This window comes from Chelonia mydas, chromosome 1 (genome assembly GCF_015237465.2).
Source record: "Chelonia mydas isolate rCheMyd1 chromosome 1, rCheMyd1.pri.v2, whole genome shotgun sequence".
Classification (NCBI taxonomy): domain Eukaryota; kingdom Metazoa; phylum Chordata; order Testudines; family Cheloniidae; genus Chelonia; species Chelonia mydas.
Window position 1 is genome coordinate 6,225,446 of NC_057849.1, and position 23,477 is coordinate 6,248,922.

At 46.7% G+C, this 23,477-nt stretch overlaps 1 protein-coding gene across 1 annotated transcript; it reads left to right on the forward strand.

Moving 5' to 3' along the window:
- Positions 1 to 15,059: 15,059 nt before the first annotated feature.
- On the forward strand, positions 15,060 to 15,998 carry LOC119565163 (putative olfactory receptor 52P1). The gene has a single exon (XM_037889613.1). The coding sequence runs from the start codon at positions 15,060 to 15,062 to the stop codon at positions 15,996 to 15,998; it is 939 nt and encodes a 312-aa protein (XP_037745541.1).
- Positions 15,999 to 23,477: the final 7,479 nt, after the last annotated feature.

The following is a 23,477-nucleotide window of genomic DNA, read 5'->3' on the forward strand; positions in this document are numbered from 1 at the left end:
TCACTGGGGGCCACTGACTTCAAAGTTGTGTGACAAGACGGGGAAAGGATAATTCCTCATTAATCAAGGGTGCTCCTAGTTTGGCTGAGCTCAGCATTATGGAAGTTCAGAGTCTCACACCTAACATCACCATTAAGTTTCCTCTCTCTGACCATCACCTGGCCTCTTACAAATGTCACTCATCAGCTCTCAACCCCACACACCCTGTCACTCAGCCTCACTGTGACTACCAGACCACCAGAAGATACTCCACATTTCTGACAGAAGGTGGTGTTAGGTGAGGAAAGTTAAATATGAAATAGTTATGTCAACCTAACCAAAGTCAGGCTAACTGAGGCTCCTGGGAAAGCCTCTGACAGCAGAATGAAGGGCTATTTGTTGAAGTTACAGGGAGTGAGAGAAAAAAGGGAGGCTTGCATTCCTGCATGTTTTTACCAGATGTTCTGGCTGGGAACCGTCCTTGAGATACAGAGGTGCTGTTTTCCACTCCCTGTTCCTGTATCATGTCTGTTTTAACTCCTCGTCTCCTGGTTGACACCCATACCGTTAGTGCAGCATTGTGATTTTCTGAAAGTTATATACAATAGGGGATAGAAATATATGCATAATGGAGTAAGAGGATTTTACCTATTATAGAGGAGAGGTGGGCTGCTTTATGAATAAATTTGTGACGCGACGGAACTGTTTATAAAAACCTATGAGTTTTACTTAGAGGCGGCTGGTTCTCTTTGGAGACGGGCTGCTCTCTATTGTTGTGTGCACTCTTAAATAAAGAGCTTTGAGTTTGGACCTTGCTGGTGTTGCCTGTCTCTCTCTCCGGTCAGACAACGAACCGTGCCGTCTGGGGTTCGAATCCTCCACGGTGGGTTTCCATTAGTTCCTATGTGAACAGGGTTCTTAATCAGTTCGACAAACTGAAGATACACTTTTACATAGCCAAAGAATGAAACTACAGTGCTGAACAGTTATCCTGTGACCAAAATTTACCTGATATTTCTACTTTCAGTTCTTCTGTAATCCTGGAGAATAAACCAAACATTTCAGTTGGAAAGTGTGAATGTATTAAAGTTGCTGCAGGAATTGTGGCTCAGGACAACCAATTTGAGCAGTTTTGGGTTGAAGTTGTTTAAGGCCAGGCTGGACAAAGCCCTGGCTGAGATGATTTAATTGTGGTTGGTCCTCTTTGAGCAGGGTGCTGGTCTAGATGACCTCAGGAGGTCTCTTCCACCCCTAATATTCTATGATTCTGTGAATCTTTGCTCCCATCTCTGGATATTCCCTGTCATGGCTGCCACTTTCGGTAGCTGCTCCTCCCTCCCTAAGATGCGGGGCTTCCAGCCCTCCTGGGCTCCACATAGTCCTCCCACAGTGGTAGCAGAGCCAGGAATCATCCCTCTACTGCAGGTCTCCCCCCTCAGACAATGCACAGTTGGACTGTCTACCCTTAACCTCCCAGCACTTGCCCTCTCTTGTTTTCTTGGCACTCTTCCTATGCAGCCCTTCCTCTGGCTTCCCTCTCAGGATTAACCCACCCATAGGCATTGGGACACCATAGATAGCTGTCTCTGGGACATAAGAAAAGTTCACAGTCTGTTCCTCACATGTCCCAGGCTCAGGGGAGATGGAGTATTGCTAGAAGTGGGACCTCCATGGCCTGGCCCCTGCCCCTTCTTTTCCACCCAATAACCCTCTTTGGAAAGGTCGGAAGTCAGAGCCAGGTCGAAGAGCCTGGGCCTCTTGCAATGCGGGTATGGGTCAAGAGCAGCCCCCAACTCATGTTTCCACCCCCTAAGCAGATGTCCGCATCTCCCCATAACTGCCCACATGGCTCTTACTCTGACCTGCTTCCAGCTTCTGGCCTGGCCTGGAGGCAGTACCTCAGTACCAGAAGAGCCAAATCCGGGCCATGTTAAGAGCTGCCTGGGCATCTGTGGGTATCTGTGGACCCTTCATCTGCCCTAGGCAGGGGAACCAGGGGGCAAGGATAAGGCCCAGAGGGTGTTCTGGGGTCCCCCCCACCTCTGGATAAGTGGAGGCTCTGCAGATCCCCACAGCTGCCCATGCTCTTGGGCTGCTCTTACAGGACAAGGAGTAATGGTCTCAAGTTGCAGTGGGGGAGGTTTAGGTTGGATATTAGGAAAAACTTTTTCACTAGGAGGGTGGTGAAACACTGGAATGCGTTACCTAGGGAGGTGGTGGAATCTCCTTCCTTAGAAGTTTTTAAGGTCAGGCTTGACAAAGCCCTTGCTGGGATGATTTGATTGGGGATTGGTCCTGCTTTGAGCAGGGGGTTGGACTAGATGACCTCCTAAGGTCCCTTCCAACCCTGATATTCTATGATTCTATGATTCCTCCAAGGGGAGGATAGCTCAGTGGTTTGAGTATTGGCCTGCTAAACCCAGGGTTGTGAGTTCAATCCGTGATGGGGGCAATTTAGGGGTCTGTGGCAAAAATTGGGGATTGGTCCTGCTTTGAGCAGAGGGTTGGACTAGGTGACCTCCTGAGGTCCCATCCAACCCTGATATTTTATGATTCTATGGAGATTCCACCACCTCCCTAGGTAACCCATTCCAGTGCTTCACCACCCTCCTAGAGAAATAGTGTTTCCTAATATCCAGCTTAGACCTCACCCTGATCCACTGCAATTCGAGACCCATTGCATCTTGTTCTGTCATCTGCCAGCACTGAGAACAGCCAAGCTCCATCCTCTTTGGAATGCCCCTTCAGGTAGTTGAAGGCTGCTATGAAATCCCGTCTCACACTTCTCTTCTGCAGACTAAACAATCTCAGTTCCCTCAGCCTCTCCTTGTAAGTCATATGCCCCAGCCCCTGATCATTTCCGTTGCCCTCCGCTGGATTCTCTCCAATTTGTCCACATCCCTTCTGTAGTGGGGGGGACCAAAACTGGAGGCAATACTCCAGAAGTGACCTCATCAGTCCCGAATAGAGGAGAATAATCCCTTCCCTTGATCTTCTGGCAATACTCCCACTAATGCAGCCCAATCAGCCACCAACCTTCTGGGAAAGAAGGGTGCACTGATGACTCATATCCAGCTGCTCGTCTACTGTAATCCCCTGTAGAACAGCCGCTTAGCAAGTCAGTCTCCAGCCTGTATTTGTGCATGGGATTCTTCCATCATAATTGCAGGACTCTACACTTGTCCTTGTTGAATCTCATCAAATTTATTTTGGCCCAATCCTCCAATTTTTCTAGGTCAGTCTGGACCCTATCCCTACCCTACAGCTTATCTACCTCTCCCCACAGCTTAGTGTCATCTGCAAACTTGCTCAAGGTGCAAAACAAATCATTAATAAAGATCATCAACATAAATGTCCCCAGGAAAGACCCCTGGGGCACTGCACTTGATACTCCCTGCCAACTAGACATAGACCCATTGATCAATACACGTTGAGCCCGATGATATGGCCAGCTTTCTATCCACCTTATAGTCCATTCATAGAATCCAATCTTTTTTTTAACTTGCTGGCATGTGTACCATGGAAGCTGGTAACAAAAGCTTTGCTAAAGTCTAGTTATATCACGTAAATCATTTTCCACATATCCACAGTGCCAGTTATCTCAACACAGAAGTGAATCAGGTTGGTTGGGCATGTCTTTACCTTGGTGAATCCATGCTGACTCTTCTTGATCACGTTCCTCTCCTCTAAGTGCTTCAAAATGGATTCCTTGAGGACCTGCTCCATTATTCTTTTCTTGGGACTGAGGTGAGGCTGACTGATCTGTAGTTACTGGGATTCTCCTTCTTCCCTTTTTCTAAAGATGGGCACTATATTTGCCTTTCTCCAATGGTCTGGAACCTCTCCTGATTGTTCTGAGTTTTCAAAGATAATGGCCAATAGCTCTGCAATCACATCAGTCAACTGCCTCAGCACCCTTGGATTCATTGGATCTAGACTCATGGACTTGTGCATCTCAGGCTTTTCTAAATTGTCCTTAACCTGGTCTTTCAACACTAAGGGCTGCTCACCTCCTCCACACACTGTGCGGCTCAGTGCAGCAGTCTGGGAGCTGACCTTGTCTGTGAAGACTGAGGCAAAGAAACATTGAGTACTTCAGCTTTTTCCACATCATCTGTCACTAGCTCGCCTCCCCCATTCAGTAAGGGTCCCACACTTTCTTCTTCTTGCTAACATACCTGTAGAAACCTTTTGTGTTACCCTTCACATCCCTTGCTAGCTGCAACTCCAGTTGCGCTTTGGCCTGCCTGATTAAACCCCTGCATGCTCAAGCAATATTTTTGGACTCCTCCCTTGTCATCTGTCCAAGATTCCACTTCTTGTAAGCTTCCTTTTTGTGTTTAAGCTCACCAAAGATTTCTATTTTAATCCATGCTGGTTGCCTGCCATATTTGCCAATTTTTCTGCATATTGGGATGGTTTGTTCCTGCATCCTCAATAAGTTTCCTTAAAATTCTTTGCATTGCTCCAGTCATATGAGTTACCCCACCAAGTCTCTGTTATTCCAATTCCTAGGGGAGCATGAGAAGTAACTGTGGGTCCTGCACTTGGAGGTGAAGGGACCTGGGTGAGCTGTGTTTGGTCTGATTGTGTCATTGAGGGGTGTGTGGCTAGGACACCTGGGTCTCTCAGACCAGGTATCTGAAGTGAATGGGGTTAATCACTCCCCGCGAGAACATATCTTGGATTTGCTGATCTTCTACCTGGACCTGGAAGCAGTCAACAGTGGAGACCTCCTCTTCCAGGTTTTACTGTCCCACCCCCATCTCCCTGCCCTAGAGACAGAGGGCCCATCACCAGAGATAGGTCCTAGCTGGTGTCAATCTAAGATCTTCTGGACAATTGGTACCAGGACTGGGAGCACAGCAATGCTTCTCTCACATCTGTGGCCCCATTGTAGAGTAAGATAACTGTGCCCTTGGACCACAGGCAGAGACCATAACGAGTGAGACAGTGCAGCCCTGTCATGCACAGAGTTCATAGACAATGGCTATGTTTACTAGGTGGTTACCATTGTTTGCTAGTGGGAAAATGAGAAAAGTTTGCCTAGAGATGGGTTTATTTTGAAGTTTGTACATGCGCAGTGGGTTGTTTGCCTCGGAGCATAGAGAGCAGGACAGAGGAGAGTTGGTTTGTTCCTCAGACAGTGAAGGACAGCAAACAAGGGACCCCTAGCCTTGTGATCCTGAGGGCCTTGGTAGCAAGAACAGAGTTAGCATTATGGCAAACCGTATAGAGCATGTTTTTACTATTGTGTATGTGTGCTAAAGTATCACTCAGTAAACAATGTGTGTTTTATGGAGCTGGTCCCCTAGTCTCTTAATGAAAACCCCTTGGTGCAGAAACCCATCCTTACCAGCAGGGTAACACCAGGAGGTCATGAAACCTCATCAGACTTTCCCTGGCACTGGCCAAAACAGCCATCAATCGATCCAGGAAGATAACACTGCCCAAGGAGTTTCCCTCAAAAGATGTGAACCACCAAGCAGTCTGACATGTGACAAGGCCTGGAAATGTGGCTACTTAACAGTCTTCACAGCAGGTGCATTTAAAGACTTCAGTGATTTGTGTCTGAGAGAGCAATCCACATCCAGCATTCCACAATCAAACGCAGAGGCACAAACCGTGGCACCAACGGCTGATAAACAGGATCATGGCCACCAGGATGGGATCAGTGTTCCCTGTAAACTGCGTGCCTGCACAACAGTCCATCAAGGGCCACGCCCTTGATTATTACAGCCACGTCCATCCTCAGCGACAGCGACTTGTGTTTACCTTGTTAGTTTCAGTCAAAGAAAGGGAGAGGGTGAAGGGAAAACCCTCTCACCCCCGGTGTCTGCTGTTTTAAATTTGATGGTTTAAGTAAGCCCTCGGGTAGCTCAGTTTGGGTGTGTGGTGACATTTGCTGTCCTGTTGGGTCATAACATGGCCTGGAGAGGCTGAATCACCAGCAAAGCAGTATGAAAAAGGGCCAGCTCAGCTGAGTGGTTAGAGAGGAATAGCAATTTCTAGGGCTCCCAGACTGAAATCTGGGGCTGATAACCCATCACACTCATACTTTCTGGAGCCCAGATTAGAGCCCCAGGCACCTGTAATGCAAGCATGGAGAAGGGAGTGTATCCAGAACAAAATATCCAGATATAGCAGTTGTTTGATTCCTTTACCCCTGTGTTCTCATCCCAGCATGGTAAAACACCACAGTGAGTGGAGAAGTCCCATTGTACTAGTTCTCACACAGGATTTCACAACCCCTTTTCTGCATCAATTTCTGAAAGATCAACAGAATATTGAAATTTTATGATTACCCTATGCAGAGAAGAGATGAAATATTAGAAGGGTTTGAGCTTCCAGATGTTTATCCACTTTAGTCCTCACAAACAGATACTGGCAAATAGCTTTGATACCAGAATTGTATGAGAAAAAAGACTTTTCCATACCCTACATCTCGCATCAATTAAAGAACACTTCATTTGGCCTTCACAGAGTGGCATTGACTTTGCAGCTGCTAATGCACTGTATATTACAACTGCATGGGCAGTATGCAGTGGTACACTGCTACAATCAATTGAAAAAGATTTTTGGTCCCATATCTTGTGGCAGCATTCCCACACACAGTGCAGACGACTGCACATCATCATTTGCTAGGATGAACAACAGACATCAAGACTCAGTTGGCCCTGAAAATCTTGAGTCCCTGGTATCAGCAAATCATCTCTTTACTCCCAGGGGAGGCTCTCCAGCTGAAGTTCTCCAGGGTCTATTTTCTGCTCATCCCACTGCTCACAGAGCCAAGAGAATTGTTTGGGAGTCCTGGCCAATCTGAGAGTCTGCAAGGACTGTACAGGGGAATTATAAAAATCGCTGCCCAGCATGGCGAGTGTTAGACATGTGAGATTCATACCTTGATTCTTAAGGCTCTTCCTTCCTGTTGATGTAAGGAGATTTCTTCTCTCGGCTGAGCAGGATTTTGGTGAGTTGCCTGTTTCTGCATTAAAGTTAGTGCTGAGGGTTCAGGAAGGGTTCCAGGGTTCAAATCAAGAACCATCTGGGCAGGAATTCAGCAGCACAGTGACTTGAACTGTTTAGTATTGTCAGAAACACCAAGGGATTCACCTGGTAATATTGGCACTACACATGTATTGGAAATAGTTTAGACAAATATATATTTTTAAAATCAGTTCCTTGTCTTTTACTGTGTCCTTCTATCCGTCTCAGTAGCTTTCTTTTTGGGGCTGTGTGGTTTTTCCTCAGGTTCGCTCATGTTTTCCAATTCAGCAACTTCACTGGCCTCTTAAGAAGTGAAGTCAAAGCTGCTGCAGAGGGTTCACAACAAGAATGGGTCACACACTGGCCAGATTCTGCTCTCCCATTCTGCCATCACTGGGTCACTCCAGGTTGACACTGGCCTCCCAGAGAGCCAAATCAGAGCCCATGTGTTTAGGAATCCCCATCTCTCATGCTTGGTCCCAGAAGGTCACATAAACTGGGAGTTTCCTTCAGACTCTTTCAGAGCACAACAAAATAATGCTTTCTGTAGCAGGACCCACTGAGATCTATGGCACACTCCCAACACAGCCACTCTAAATCGACATGTATGGACTTAAATAAATGTTCTGATTTACTCCGGCCACAAGCCTCCAGTGACTTCAGCTGGAGTGGTCCTGTGGCCTCTTAGCATGGGTGAGTTCATTTGGACCAAAAATAACAACTGACAGGAGTCTTGCTGAAATCTCACACTCGCAGATTTATAGGTTCAGAACAATCAGGATAACAATTTTTTGTGTGCGGAGAGGGGTCTCCTCTCTCTGTGCCCTGGCATCTCTGGTTCTGGAGAGGATGAGAATAATGAAAAGAAAAGCATCTTTCTGGCTTAGAGGAAACCAGGCAGTGTTGGAAATCTTACCAGGGGAGGTCCCAGAACGCTCAGTGTGTGTGTGGTGGTGGGGGAGGATGAGGGGGGGATGTACTGTATCCAGATCACAGTGGCGTGGGGTCCTGAAAACGGTCGAAATAGGGAACGGACATCCTGCCTAATGCATAGACCAACAAGGCGTAATGAAGCCTCCTGGGCCATGGGAGGTGTCTCAGACAATAATGCAATGTGGACTACACTGTAGCAGATTGCCTCCGACACAATCCCCCACAGGGACCACCCTTCCCCTGTGAGCAACCGCACTACAGCCTCGTGGTAATGTCAGCAATTGCCAAGATGGAAAAGCAGCCTCAGGAAGGGGTGTCTGGGTTTCTAACAGGCTGCAATACATTAAAGCTTTGGGTCTTTTGAGGAAGAAAAGGGCAGAAAAGGTGGGGGAGTAGCACTGTATGTAAGAGAGCAGTATGACTGCTCAGAGCTCCGGTACGAAACTGCAGAAAAACCTGAGAGTCTCTGGATTAAGTTTAGAAGTGTGAGCAACAAGAGTGATGTTGTGGTGGGAGCCTGCTATAGACCACCGGACCAGGGGGATGAGGTGGATGAGGCTTTCTTCCGGCAACTTGCAGAAGCTACTAGATCGCACGCCCTGGTTCTCATGGGAGACTTCAATCACCCTGATATCTGCTGGGAGAGCAATACAGCGCTGCACAGACAATCCAGGAAGTTTTTGGAAAGCGTAGGGGACAATTTCCTGGTGCAAGTGCTAGAGGAGCCAACTAGGGGGGGACCTTTTCTTGACCTGCTGCTCACAAACAGGGAAGAATTAGTGGGGGAAGCAAAAGTGGACGGAAATCTGGGAGGCAGTGACCATGAGTTGGTTGAGTTCAGGATCCTGACACAGGGAAGAAAGGTAAGCAGCAGGATACGGACCCTGGACTTCAGGAAAGCAGACTTCGACTCCCTCAGGGAGCGGATGGGTAGGATCCCCTGGGGGACTAACATGAAGGGGAAAGGAGTCCAGGAGAACAGGCTGTATTTCAAGGAATCCCTGTTGAGGTTACAGGGACAAACCATCCCGATGAGTCGAAAGAATAGTAAATATGGCAGGCGACCAGCTTGGCTTAACAGTGAAATCCTAGCAGATCTTAAACATAAAAAAGAAGCTTACAAGAAGTGGAAGTTTGGACATATGACCAGGGAAGAGTATAAAAATATTGCTCGGGCATGTAGGAATGAAATCAGGAGGGCCAAATCGCACCTGGAGCTGCAGCTAGCAAGAGATGTCAAGAGTAACAAGAAGGGTTTCTTCAGGTATGTTGGCAACAAGAAGAAAGTCAAGGAAAGTGTGGGCCCCTTACTGAATGAGGGAGGCAACCTAGTGACAGAGGATGTGGAAAAAGCTAATGTGCTCAATGCTTTCTTTGCCTCTGTCTTCACTAACAAGGACAGCCCCCAGACTGCTGCGCTGGACATCACAACATGGGGAGTAGATGGCCAACCCTCTGTGGAGAAAGAGGTGGTTAGGGACTATTTAGAAAAGCTGGACGTGCACAAGTCCATGGGGCCGGACGAGTTGCATCCGAGAGTGCTAAAGGAATTGGCGGATGTGATTGCAGAGCCATTGGCCATTATCTTTGAAAACTCGTGGTGAATGGGGGAAGTCCCAGATGACTGGGAAAAGGCTAATGTAGTGCCAATCTTTAAAAAAGGGAAGAAGGAGGATCCGGGGAACTACAGGCCAGTCAGCCTCACCTCAGTCCCCGGAAAAATCATGGAGCAGGTCCTCAAGGAATCAATCCTGAAGCACTTACACGAGAGGAAAGTGATCAGGAACAGTCAGCATGGATTCACCAAGGGAAGGTCATGCCTGACTAATCTAATCGCCTTCTGTGATGAGATTACTGGTTCTGTGGATGAAGGGAAAGCAGTGGATGTATTGTTTCTTGACTTTAGCAAAGCTTTTGACACAGTCTCCCACAGTATTCTTGTCAGCAAGTTAAAGAAGTATGGGCTGGATGAATGCACTATAAGGTGGGTAGAAAGTTGGCTAGATTGTCAGGCTCAACGGGTAGTGATCAATGGCTCCATGTCTAGTTGGCAGCCGGTGTCAAGTGGAGTGCCCCAGGGGTCGGTCCTGGGGCCGGTTTTGTTCAATATCTTCATAAATGATCTGGAGGATGGTGTGGATTGCACTCTCAGCAAATTTGCGGATGATACTAAACTGGGAGGAGTGGTAGATACGCTGGAGAGCAGGGATAGGATACAGAGGGACCTAGACAAATTGGAGGATTGGGCCAAAAGAAATCTGATGAGGTTCAATAAGGATAAGTGCAGGGTCCTGCACTTAGGACGGAAGAACCCAATGCACCGCTACAGACTAGGGACCGAATGGCTAGGCAGCAGTTCTGCGGAAATGGACCTAGGGGTTACAGTGGACGAGAAGCTGGATATGAGTCAGCAGTGTGCCCTTGTTGCCAAGAAGGCCAATGGCATTTTGGGATGTATAAGTAGGGGCATTGCCAGCAGATCGAGGGACATGATCGTTCCCCTCTATTCGACACTGGTGAGGCCTCATCTGGAGTACTGTGTCCAGTTTTGGGCCCCACACTACAAGAAGGATGTGGAAAAAATGGGAAGAGTCCAGCGGAGGGCAACAAAAATGATTAGGGGACTGGAACACATGACTTATGAGGAGAGGCTGAGGGAACTGGGGATGTTTAGTCTACAGAAGAGAAGAATGAGGGGGAGGATTTGATAGCTCCTTTCAACTACCTGAAAGGGAGTTCCAAAGAGGATGGCTCTAGACTGTTCTCAGTGGTAGCAGATGATAGAACAAGGAGTAATGGTCTCAAGTTGTAGTGGGGGAGATTTAGATTGGATACTAGGAAAAACTTTTTCACTAGGAGGGTGGTGAAACACTGGAATGTGTTACCTAGGGAGGTGGTAGAATCTCCTTCCTTGGAAGTCTTTAAGGTCAGGCTTGACAAAGCCCTGGCTGGGATGATTTGATTGGGGATTGGTCCTGCTTCGAGCAGGGGGTTGAACTAGATGATCTCCTGAGGTCCCTTCCAACCCTGATATTCTATGATTCTATGATTCTATGAAGAGTTACACATGCTGGTTCTTTTTAGTCTCCACGTCCTCTCTCCCTCCCACCGGGTCTGTCCCTCTCTCCTTCCCTGCATAGGCTGAGCCCCTGCTGCTGGGGTTCCCTTCACCCCAGTTCAGGCGGATCTGCCTTGTTGCCCTGTGCAGGCAGACAGTGAGATTATCCTAGACTGAGGAGTTATTTCTGTGAGCTGTCGCTGTGGGGTCTGGAACCTGGTTTTTGTCCTGGGTTAGTGGAATCACTGTTTGGCAATAGTGAGAGTTGTGGGGATGAGGGACATACATGGACAGGCGGGAGGTGTTCAGTGTTGTGGGACAGGCGCGAGGTGTACTCAGGCAGGCGAGCAAACGCTGGGGGTTGTGGGGGCTGGGAGCAGGATTTACACGGACAGGTGGGAAGTACTGGGGGTTGTGGGGTAGGCAGGAGGTGTTCATGTACAGGTGAGCAAACGTTGGGGGTTGTGGGAGTGGGCTGTATTTGGATAGGTGGCCAGTGCTGTGGGCAGTGGGGCAGGCAAGGGCTACACGGACAGGTGGACAGCACTGATTCGTGTGGTGACCGGGAGCAGGGAGTACATCGACAGGCGAGCAAACACTGGGTGTTGTGGGGGTGGGGAGCAATGTTTACATGCTCAGGCAGACAGAGCTGTTGAAATTGGATTTTCCTTTGTGATTGTTGGTCCAGGGCCAACACTGGGAACTTTCCTGGCCTTGAATGCATGTGGGTGGGTCTCAGGGTCTCTCTTCCCTGGCAAGCCACAGAGCTGCACCCTGAGTGTCACAACCTTTACTCTGTTTCGTTTCCAATTGTTGTTGTTGTTAAATAACTTCAGGCACTTCACCGGTGAAAAGAACCATTGATCTTTGCTTCTCAGATGGTTCAGTCTCCCATTATACTCCAAGCTCCTGTTCATACTCTCCTTCCCCATCTCAGGGTGCCCTGATTCCAACAGCACGCTGGGCGCTAGTGTCTGCCTCATACTCCCCAGTCATCCCTGGCTCCCCCAACCTCCGAGCTGCCCTATGCCTGCCACAACTCTTCCTCTGCAGTGGGTTAGGTGCCTCCCATCACACCAGCTCCCTTGGCTGGGGGGAGATCAGTTACTGCATCTCACCAGTGAGAAGCTCACACACGAGCGGCAAATACCAGGGCACTTGTGCTGCACCCATAGACACCGCATGAAGCTTCGGGGACTACTACACGGGACCAACTCACAAGCCGAGAAGTTTTCACATTACATAAGGAGGGCTGGAAACTCTGGGACACGTGAGGGCCTGGATAAATACAGCTGCCGTGTGCAGGAACCACTGGCAGATGCCTGAAACAATGGACCACTGGGAGACAGACGTTAAACCCAGGAAACTCTGGGATCATTTCTAAGCCAGCTCTGTTAGCCATTCACGGTGATGCGTGTACATATATTCCTCAGCACAGAGATTTTATGGGCTCAGGTCATTCTTTTTCTCACCTAAAACATTCATCCATGTAGTGTGTCACGGGATCCCGCAGCCTCATGAAATACACACCTATTGTCACATCTCCCAGGCACCACAATCACAGGAGAATTTCTCCCCATAGGGCTAAATTCACCTCTGTCATGAACAGAAAAAATGCCTTCAGTAAGCTCAGGCACAGGTGTGCGGCAAAATGTCCCCAGTTGCCCCCTGGGGACATATTCGTAGATTCCAAGGCCAGAAGGGACGTTTGTGCTCATGTATTTTGACCTCCCGCATAACACAGGCCAGAGACCTGCTTTGAAATAGTTTGTGTTTGAACTAGAGAAGGTCTTTTAGAGCAGTGGTTCTCAACAAGGGTATACGTACCCCTAGGGGTGCACAGAGGCCTTCCAGGGGGTATGTCAACTCCTCTAGATATTTGCCTAATTTTACAACAAGCTACATGAAAAGTAGTAGCTAAGTCGGTACAAACTAATATTTCATACAGACTTGTTTAGACTGCTCTATATACTATACACCAAAATATAAGTAAAATATTTGTATTCCAATTTATTTACTTTATAAGCACATAGTAAAAATTAGAAAGTAAGCAATTTTGCAGTAAGAGAATGCTGTGTCACTTGAGTATTTTTATGTCTGATTTCGTAAACAAGTAGTTATTAGGTGAGGTGAAACTTGGGGTACGCAAAACAAATCAGACTCCTGAAAGGGATACAGTAGTCTGGAAATGCTGAGACCCATTGTTGGAGAGAAACATCCAATCTTGGTTTAAAAATTCTTCCCATGGTTAATTACTCTCACCATTTGAAAAGCGTATACCTTATCTCCAGTCAGAATGTCTAACTTAAACTTCCAGCCCTTGGATAGTGTTAGACCTTCCTCTCCTAGAATGAAGAGCTCACATTAAATATTTGTTCCCCATGTAGGTACTTAGAGACTGTGACCAAGTCTCCCCTTAACACTCTAAGTCAGGTGTTTAATTCTTTCCGTATTCTTGTGGCTTGGCTATGAACCCTCCTTCTTGAACTGTGGACACCAAGAATGGGATTCCAGTAGCAGGTGCTGTAGCACCAAATACAAAGGCAAAATAATTTCTCTGCTCCTACTTGAGATTCCCCCAGTTATCACCCCAGGATCGCATTAGCTATTTTGTCCACATGGTAACACTGGGAGTCTCATGTTTAGCTAATTATCCCTTCACACCCCCAAATCTTGTTCAGAATCATTGCACTCCCCATGATAGAGACCAGCATCATTATGTCTCATGCAAAGCTGGGTGCCTGCAAGAAAGTGTCTCACCAAAAGAAAGAAAGGAAGTAACAGAGGTGCGGGCCTGTAGCCCTAAATAGCAAGACCCTTGTGCTCTTTGTGTCCATCTGTTGAGCACAAAGTCATAGATCAGCAAGATAATGTCTGTTTCCATGGGAGAAACTTGACTCCTTTCCAACATAGGAATTGCATCATGGATCAGACCTATGGTCCATCTAGTCCAGTGTCTTCTGTCTGACAGTGACATTTCCCAGTGATGTAGAAGAAGGTGTAAGAAACCCAGCAGTGGGCAGATGAGGGGATGACTGACCATCATGAGAGTGTCTCCCTAATGACTAACAGCTAGAGATTGGCTTGTTCGCTGAAACACATTGGTGTATGGGCTTTCCAAAATATTTATTTTGCTGTAACTATTGTAACTGATCTCACTATCCATGTAAATGTTCAAACACTTCCTGATCTTTGCTTAGCTCATGGGGCCAGTTATGTCTTATGACAATGAGTTCCTCAGTTTAATTAAGCATCAGGTGAAGAAAGCATTCTTTTTTTATCTGTTTTGGATTTGCCACATTTCAGTTTAATTGAATGTCCTCTTTATCTTGAATTATCAGACAGGGAAAACACATTCTCAATCTACGCTCTACCAGTCATCCCTCTGAAACCTCTCTACAAGTCAGTAATTTATAGACTTTTCTCATATCCCCTCTTACTCATCTGCTTTGTAAGGTAACAATCCCAGTCTCATCAATCTCCCTCTATATGAGAGTTTCCCCAGGCACTTGATCATTCTCGTTGCCCTTCTGTGAACCCCTCTAGCTCTGCAATACCCTGTGTGAGAAGCGTGCCCAGTACTACACAGAAGAGTCCAGATGAGGGTGAAACATCGACTGACTGATCTCATGGCATTGTATTTTCTGTATGATTTCCCATCCCACTCCTCCTGGATCCCAATGTTTTCCTTAGTTTCCTCTGTGCTTTCAGTGTGAGTAGGACTTCCCAAAGCTCTGTAATGTGACACCCAGATCCCTGTACTGAATTCATATAGACAAATTAGATGTTTGAGGAGTACACATTTTTCCCTCCAATTCCCTCCAGTTCTTGACATCCAAGTTTATATGCCATCGTACTACCCATTCACCTGGATTGGTTAGCTCCTTCTGAGGACTTCTCTGGACTTGAGTATCACCTAAATAATCTGGTGCCATCTGTAAATGTCCCCACCTCACTGCTCACCCCTCTTTCTAGATTGTTAATAACTATAAAATATTTACCGTGCCATTTCTTATAAATTGTGTAAACCCCCTTGCTTTGCTTCTCTCCCTTCACAGGCACCTTGAGCATTTTTGAGCCCGATCAATGCATCAACTACCACATGGCAGCTTTCAACCTCACCCCATCTGACCCTTCACCATTTATCCTAATGGGCATCCCAGGCCTGGAAGCTGCTCACATCTGGATTTCCATCCCTTTCTCTACATTCTACATTATTGGCCTGTTAGGAAATTCCATGGTTCTGTTTGTTGTAGGCAAAGAGCAGATCCTGCACAAGCCGATGTACCTGCTGCTCTGTATGCTGGCTCTCACAGACATTGGCATGTCTACCTCCGTCATGCCAAAGGCACTGTGTATATTATGGTTTAATTTGAAAGGCATTACTGTGGGTGGCTGCCTCACCCAGATGTTCTTCATTCACGCAGTTTCTGTTATGCAGTCAGCTGTCCTCGTGACAATGGCCTTCGATCGTTACGTTGCTATATGTAACCCTCTGAGATATGCCACGATCCTCACCAATGAACGAATAGCTAAGCTAGGGCTTGTGGGTTTGATAAGAGCTGTTTTCTTTATTCTTCCAATGCCCTTACTCGTGAGCAGGCTGCCATTCTGTGCGAACCGTACCATCCCCCACATGTATTGCGAGCACATGGCTGTGGCAAAGATGTCATGTGGGGACTTCACAGTCAACAGGATGTACGGCTTGGTGGTAGCATTTGTGGTCATTGGGTTAGACCTGACGCTTATTGCCCTGTCCTACAGTCTGATCATCAGGGCTGTCCTCAGAATCTCCTCCAAGAAAGCCCACCAGAAAGCCCTTAACACCTGCACATCCCACATCTGTGTGATGCTGATGTCTTATACTTCCTGCCTCTTTACCTACCTGACACAGAGGTTTGGCCAGGGAATTGCTTCCCATGTGCATGTCACCTTTGCTAACTTCTATCTCCTTGTCCCTCCCATGCTCAACCCTATCATTTATGGAGTTAAAACCAAAGAGCTTCGTGATAAAGTGGGCAAATACCCCTGCAGAAGGTAGTTGCTGGGGGCCACTGACTTTAAGGCTGTACCAAAAGGTGAAAGGACATTTGCTCATTAATCAAGGGTGCTCTGTAACAGTTCTGCTGAGTTCAGCATTATGGAAGTTCAGCGTCTGAGAAGCTTCTCACACTTAACATCACGAAGCCCTGCTCTCTCTGATGCCGAGTTCCCTCTCTCTGACCATCACCTGATTTCTTTTAGCAGCACCGATCAGCCCCCAATCCCACACACCCTGTCATTCGGCCTTTCTGTGACTACCAGACCACCAGAAGATACTCCACTTTTCTGACAGAAGGTGAGTTTACATTAGTTCCTGTGTGAACAGGGTTCTTAATCAGTTCGACAAACTGAAGCTACACTTTGACATAGCTAAAGACAAAGAAAGAAACTACAGTGCTGAACAGCGATCTGGTGAACTAAATTTACCTGATTTTTCTACTTTTAATTTTTAATATTTCAGTTTGAAAGTGCAAAGATAGTAAAGTTGCTGCAGGAATTGAGGCTAGAGCTTGTTGGTGAGAGTTGTGAAACTGTGTGTTTTTGAGAACCGGCCTGATGTGTTAAACTATGATATCGCCTTCGTTTCAAGTTACTTACCACTTTGCACAGTTTCTTTCAGCTCGACCTTTCAAAGCACACCCTAACCATTCCCGTTGTCGAAGATATCAAGAGTAGTAAATTGTTGAAATTTCACGTTGGAGTTTGGGAAACAGGTGAAACAAGGATTATCACCAAACATCCAGGTGATAAAATCACTTCCAGCATTAAGTCCTTCTACTGCACTCAGCCCTGCACGAGCTTGATTGGCTAATATCTCATTTTTGCCGTTGGCTTGTGAACACCTTGGAAAATTGGAGCAGCAGTGGAGAGTTTTGCCGATGGTTCACTGGCCTCATACTCAGGACAACCAAGTTGAGCAGTTTTGAGCTGAAGTTGTCAACACATGGATGCTGCTGGGGACAAAGACTTTATTGAACTTGGCTGTTTCCTCTTTTGTGGCTGTCTCTACCTTTTTGCAACACTGCAGTTCAAAGACTGTTTCTCAAATGAACTTGATAAAAACAAAACTGCACAATAAGATGCAGGAGAAATTTTTAGAAAACATTCTTCATGTTAGGGTGTATAAGCATCGACACAACTTCTCTTACGAACAGTTTGCACCAACAAAAGAAATAACTGAATGGTTTCTGCTGATGTATGACCAGCACCAGAAGCATTCTTCTTCCAACTAAGACAGCGAGGATGAAATGTTGCATTTCAGAGACTAACAGTAACATACTAATTCAACATATCATATGGAGATTGACTACCATCCTTGAATGCCATTAGAAATAAATACCATAATAATTTTACTATAGTTTTTGTACTACATACATTTTAGTCTCTTTCTGGGTTGTTTTATCACCATCATTCTGTGATTTGTCTGAAAAAGTTACCAGTCCTCAATCAGGATACAAGTACCAGTGGGGTGGGGTGGAGGGTTGAATTTGATTGTCATCTCATAGCTTTGTTCCTAAGGTGGACAAATTCCTTCTGTGCCTTGTAGTTTTTAAAGAAAATAAATATCTAATTTGTACTAGGTATTTAATGAAAATTTTCACTTGTTACTTGACATATACACCAATGTGTTAATAAAAAATAAAAGGTTTGTTTAAAGAAGGATTGGGCTTCTTTTAGGTTAGTTTTTAAGTGCTATTGGGGGATGAATGTAGCAAAAATCTGGCAACTCCAGACAAGAGGGTCCAGAAAAACAGCCCAGAAGGCAGAGCTGGGCCGGAGGCAGAGCAGCAGCACTGAGGAAGAAGGCAGAGGTGGGGAGCAGGAGCAGATCAGAGCCAGGAGTTGGGACAGTGTAGGAGCCAGGGCAAGACTATAGCAGGGAGCTGCAGGGCAAGACCCAGGATAATGGATGCCGACCGTGGCGGAAGTAACACGGCAGCCAAGAACAAATAGCAGCTTGGAAGAGCAAGGTGAGGACATGTGCATTGGGTCCAGCAGAGGGAGATGTTGCTCGACAGGAGGGCTTTGAAGGCTGGACTCAGAAGGGAGGACTTGAATCTGATGGAAGGGCAGATGATGGGGAGAAGGGTCCTGCCACCTAGAGGCTAAGAGAATGTGGCCACTGCCAGGATAGGTGCCTGACCTGTGGAGGCTGAAGGCTTGGGCAGCAGCACCAGATGAGGGAGGGTGATGGAGAAGGGACCAAGGTCCTCCCACTTTTGAGAGTGGACAGGCCTGGGAAATCCATCATTCTCCCCAGGCCCAGGCCCCTGCCCCTCCTCTTCACTCTGAGGTAATGCCCCCAGCCAGGCCAGAAGCTGGAGTTCAAGTTGGATAAGAGCAGCCCAGGAAGCTGAGGGGAGCTGCAGAGCCTCCACCTGCCTGGGGTGGGGGGAACCAACCCCTGGCCCATGTCCCTTCCCCCAGGACCCCACACAGAGGGCAAAGGGAGGGTCTTACAATGGCCCGGTTTCAGCTCTTGGGTGACTGAGGTCCCGCCCACAGGCAAGACCAGAAGCTGGAGGTGGGTCAGTGTAAGCCATGAGGGCAGCTGTGGGGAGCCATGGACCCTCCATCTGCTCTGGATGGGGCTTTCCAGTGGGTGGAGACATGGTTGGAGGCTGCTTTTGGCCCACACCCCCACCCCAAGAGGCCCAAGGCTCTCTGACACTGCTCTGTCTTCCAACTTGGCCAGTGAGGGGTATTGGGTGGAAAAGGAGGGGTCATGGAGGTCCAAATTTTAAGTAATACTCCATTACCCCTGGGCCTGGGACATGTGAGAAATGGACTGTGAACTTTTTTTATGTCCCAGAGACGGTTATCTGTGGTGTCCTGGTGCCCATGGGTGGGTTAATCCTAAGAGGGAAGGCAGAGGAAGGGCTGCATAGGAAGAATGCCAAGAAAACAGAGAGGGCAAGTGCTGGGAGGCTAAGAGTAGACAGCCAAACTATACATGGTCTAAGGGGGAGACCTGCAGTAGAGGGATGATTTCTGGCTCTGCTGCCACCGTGGAATGACTATCTTGAGCCCAGGAGGGCTGGAAGCCCCGCATCTTAGGGAGGGAGAAGCAGCTACAGAAAGTGGCATTCATGACAGGGAATATCCAGAGATGGGAGCATAGATTCATAGAATCATAGAATATCAGGGTTGGAAAAGACCTCCTGAGGTCATCTAGTCCAACCCCTTGCTCAAAGCACGACCAGCCCCAACTAAATCATCCCAGCTAAGGCTTTCTCAAGCCAGGCCTTAAAAACGTGAAAAGATGGAGATTCCACCCCCTCCCTAGGTAATGCATTCCAGTGTTTCACCACCCTCCTAGTGAAACAGTGTTTTTTAATATCCTACCTAGACCTCCCCCACTGCAACTTGAGACCATTGCTCCTTGTTCTGTCATCTGCCACAACTGAGAACAGCCGAGCTCTGTCCTCTTTGGAACCCCCCTTCAGGTAGTTAAAGGCTACTGTAAAATCCCCCCTCAGTCTTTTCCTCTGCCAACTAAATAAGCCCTGTTCCCTCAGCCTCTCCTTGTAAGTCATCTGCCCCAGCAGCCTCCTCTTAAGTCATTGTCATAAATATAAAGGGAAGGGTAAACACCTTTAAAATCCCTCCTGGCCAGAGGAAAAATCCTCTCACCTGTAAAGGGTTAAGAAGCTAAAGGTAACCTCGCTGGCACCTGACCAAAATGACCAATGAGGAGACAAGATACTTTCAAAAGCAGGGTGGAGGGAGAAAAACAAAGGATCTGTGTCTGTCTGTGTGATGCTTTTGCCAGGGACAGAACTGGAATGGAGTTTAGAATTTAGTAAGTAATCTAGCTAGGTATGTGTTAGATTATTATTTCTTTAAATGGCTGGGAAAATAGCTGTGCTGAATAGAATGAATATTTCTGTCTGTGTGTCTTTTTTGTAAGTTAAGGTTTTGCCTAGAGGGATTCTCTATGTTTTGAATCTAATTACCCTGTAAGGTATTCACCATCCTGATTTTACAGAGGTGATTCTTTTTTACTTCTATGAAAAGTCTTCTTGTAAGGAAACTGAATGCTTTTTTCATTGTTCTAAGATCCAAGGGTTTGGGTCTGTGGTCACCTATGCAAATTGGTGAGGATTTTTACCAAAGCTTCCCCAGGAAGTGGGGTGCAAGGGGTGGGAGGATTTTGGGGGGAAAGACGTTTCCAAACTACATTTTTTCAGGAACCCAGATAAAGTTTGGTGGTGGCAGTGGAAGTCCAAGGGCAAAGGGTAAAATAGTTTGTACCTTGGGGAAGTTTTAACCTAATCTGGTAAAAGTAAGCTTAGGAGGTTTTCCTGCAGGTCCCCACATCTGTACCCTAGAGTTCAGAGTGGGGAAGGAACCTTGATAGTCATATTCAGTAGCCCCTAATAATTTTCATTGCCCTCCTATGGTCTCCCTTCAATTTGTCCACATCCTTTCTGTAGTGGGGGGCCCAAAACTGGACACAATACTCCAGATGTGGCCTCAGGAGTGCTGAATCGAGGGGAATAATTACTTCTCTTGATCTGCTGGCAATGCTCTTACTAATGCAGCCCAATGAGCAGTCAGTCTTCTGGGCAAGAAGGGAACACTGCTGACTCATATCCAGCTTCTTATCCACAGTAATCCCCATGTCCTTTTCTGCAGAAAAAGTCACCAGCTTGTAACAGTGAACGGAATACTTCCTTCCTAAGTACAGGACTCTAAAATTGTACTTGTTGAAACTCATCAGATTTATTTTGGCTCAATCCTCCCCTCCAGCGTATCTACCTCTCCCGTCACCTTAGTGTCATCTGAGAACTTGCTCAGGCTACTATCCATCCCATCATCCAGTACATTAAGAAAAATGATGAACAAAAATGGCCCCAGCACAGACCCCTGGGGCACTGTGCTTGATAGTGGCTACCAACTAGACATCAACCCATTCATCACTCCCTGTTGAGCCTGACAATCTAGCCAGCTTTCTATCCACCTTATAGTCCATTCATCCAATCCGTATTTTTTTAACTTGCTGGCAAGTATACTGTGGGAGACAGTAACAAAAGCTTTGCTAAAGTCTAGATATATCATGTCCACCGCTTTTCACATATCCACAGGGCCAGTTATCTCATCATAAAAAGAAAAGGAGTACTAGTGGCACCTTAGAGACTAACCAATTTATTTGAGCATAAGCTTTCATGAGCTACAGCTCACTTCATCGGATGCATTCAGTGGAAAATACAGTGAGGAGATTTATATACACACAGAACATGAAAAAAGTGGGTGTTATCATACACATTGTAAGGAAAGTGATCACTTAAGATGGGCTATTACCAGCAGGAGAGCAGGGGGTGGGGGGCATTCTATCTGCTACCCAAGATCCATAAACCTGGAAATCCTGGATGCCCCATCATCTCAGGCATTGGCACCCTGACAGCGGGATTGTCTGGCTATGTAGACTCCCTCCTCAGGCCCTACGCTACCAGCACTCCCAGCAATCTTTAAGACACCACTGACTTCCTGAGGAAACTACAATCCATCGGTGATCTTCCTGAAAACACCATCCTGACCACTATGAATGTAGAAGCCCTCTACAACAACATACCACACAAAGATGGACTACAAGCCATCAGGAACACTATCCCCGATAATGTCATGGCAAACCTGGTGGCTGAACTTTGTGACTTTGTCCTCACCCATAACTATTTCACATTTGGGGACAATGTATACCTTCAAATCAGCGGCACTGCTATGGGTACCCGCATGGCCCCACAGTATGCTAACATTTTTATGGCTGACTTAGAACAACGCTTCCTCAGCTCTCGTCCCCTAATGCCCCTACTCTACTTGCACTATATTGATGACATCTTCATCATCTGGACCCATAGAAAAGAAGCCCTTGAGGAATTCCACCATGATTTCAACAATTTCTATCCCACCATCAACCTCAGCCTGGACCAGTCCACACAAGAGATCCACTTCCTGGACACTACGGTGCTAATAAGCGATGGTCACATAAACACCACCCTATACCAGAAACCTACTGACCGCTATTCCTACCTACATGCTTCCAGCTTTCACCCAGACCACACCACATGATCCATCGTCTACAGCCAAGCTCTATGAAACAACCGCATTTGCTCCAATCCCTCAGACAGAGACAAACATCTACAAGATCTCTATCAAGCATTCTTACAACTACAATACCCACCTGCTGAAGTGAAGAAACAAATTGACAGAGCCAGAAGAGTACCCAGAAGTCACCTACTACAGGACAGGCCCAACAAAGAAAATAACAGAACGCCACTAGCCGTCACCTTCAGCCCCCAACTAAAACCTCTTCAACGTATCATCAAGGATCTACAACCTGTCCTGAAGGACGACCCATCACTCTCACACATCTTGGGAGACAGGCCAGTCCTTGCCTACAGACAGCCCCCCAACCTGAAGCAAATACTCACCAGCAACCACACACCAAACAACAGAACCACTAACCCAGAAACCTATCTTTGCAACAAAGCCTGTTGCCAACTGTGCCCACATATCTATTCAGAGGACACCATCACAGGGCCTAATAACATCAGCCACACTATCAGAGGCTCGTTCACCTGCACATCTACCAATGTGATATATGCCACATGTACCAGCAATGCCCCTCTGCCATGTACATTGGTCAAACTGGACAGTCTCTACGTAAAAGAATAAATGGACACAAATCAGATGTCAAGAATTATAACATTCATAAACCAGTCGGAGAACACTTCAATCTCTCTGGTCACTCGATTACAGACCTAAAGGTCGTAATATTACAACAAAAAGACTTCAAAAACAGACTCCAAGGAGAGACTACTGAATTGGAATTAATTTGGAAACTGGATACAATTAACTTAGGCTTGAATACAGACTGGGAGTGGATGTGTCATTACACAAAATAAAACTATTTCCCCATGTTTATTTCCCACCCCCCACTGCTCCTCAGACGTTCCTGTTAACTGCTGGCAATGGCCCACCTTGATTATCACTACAAAAGGTTTACTCCCACCGGCCCCCCCACCCCGCTCTCCTGCTGGTAATATCTCATCTTAAGTGATCAGTCTCCTTACAGTGTGTATGATAACACCCATTTTTTCATGTTCTGTGTGTATATAAATCTCCTCACTGTATTTTCCACTGAATGCATCCGATGAAGTGAGCTGTAGCTCACAAAAGCTTATGCTCAAATAAATTGGTTAGTCTCTAAGGTGCCACTAGTACTCCTTTTCTTTTTGCGAATACAGACTAACATGGCTGCTACTCTGAAACTTATCTCATCATAGAAATGAATCAGGTTGGTCAGGCAAGACTTGCCCTTGGTGATTCCATATTCACTGCTCCTGATCACCTTCCTCTCCTCCAAGTGCTGCAAAATGGATTCCTTGAGAACCTGCTCCATGATTTTTCCAGGGACTGAGTTGAGGCTGACAGGTCTGTAGTTTCCAGGATTCTCCTTCATTCCTTTTTTAAAAGA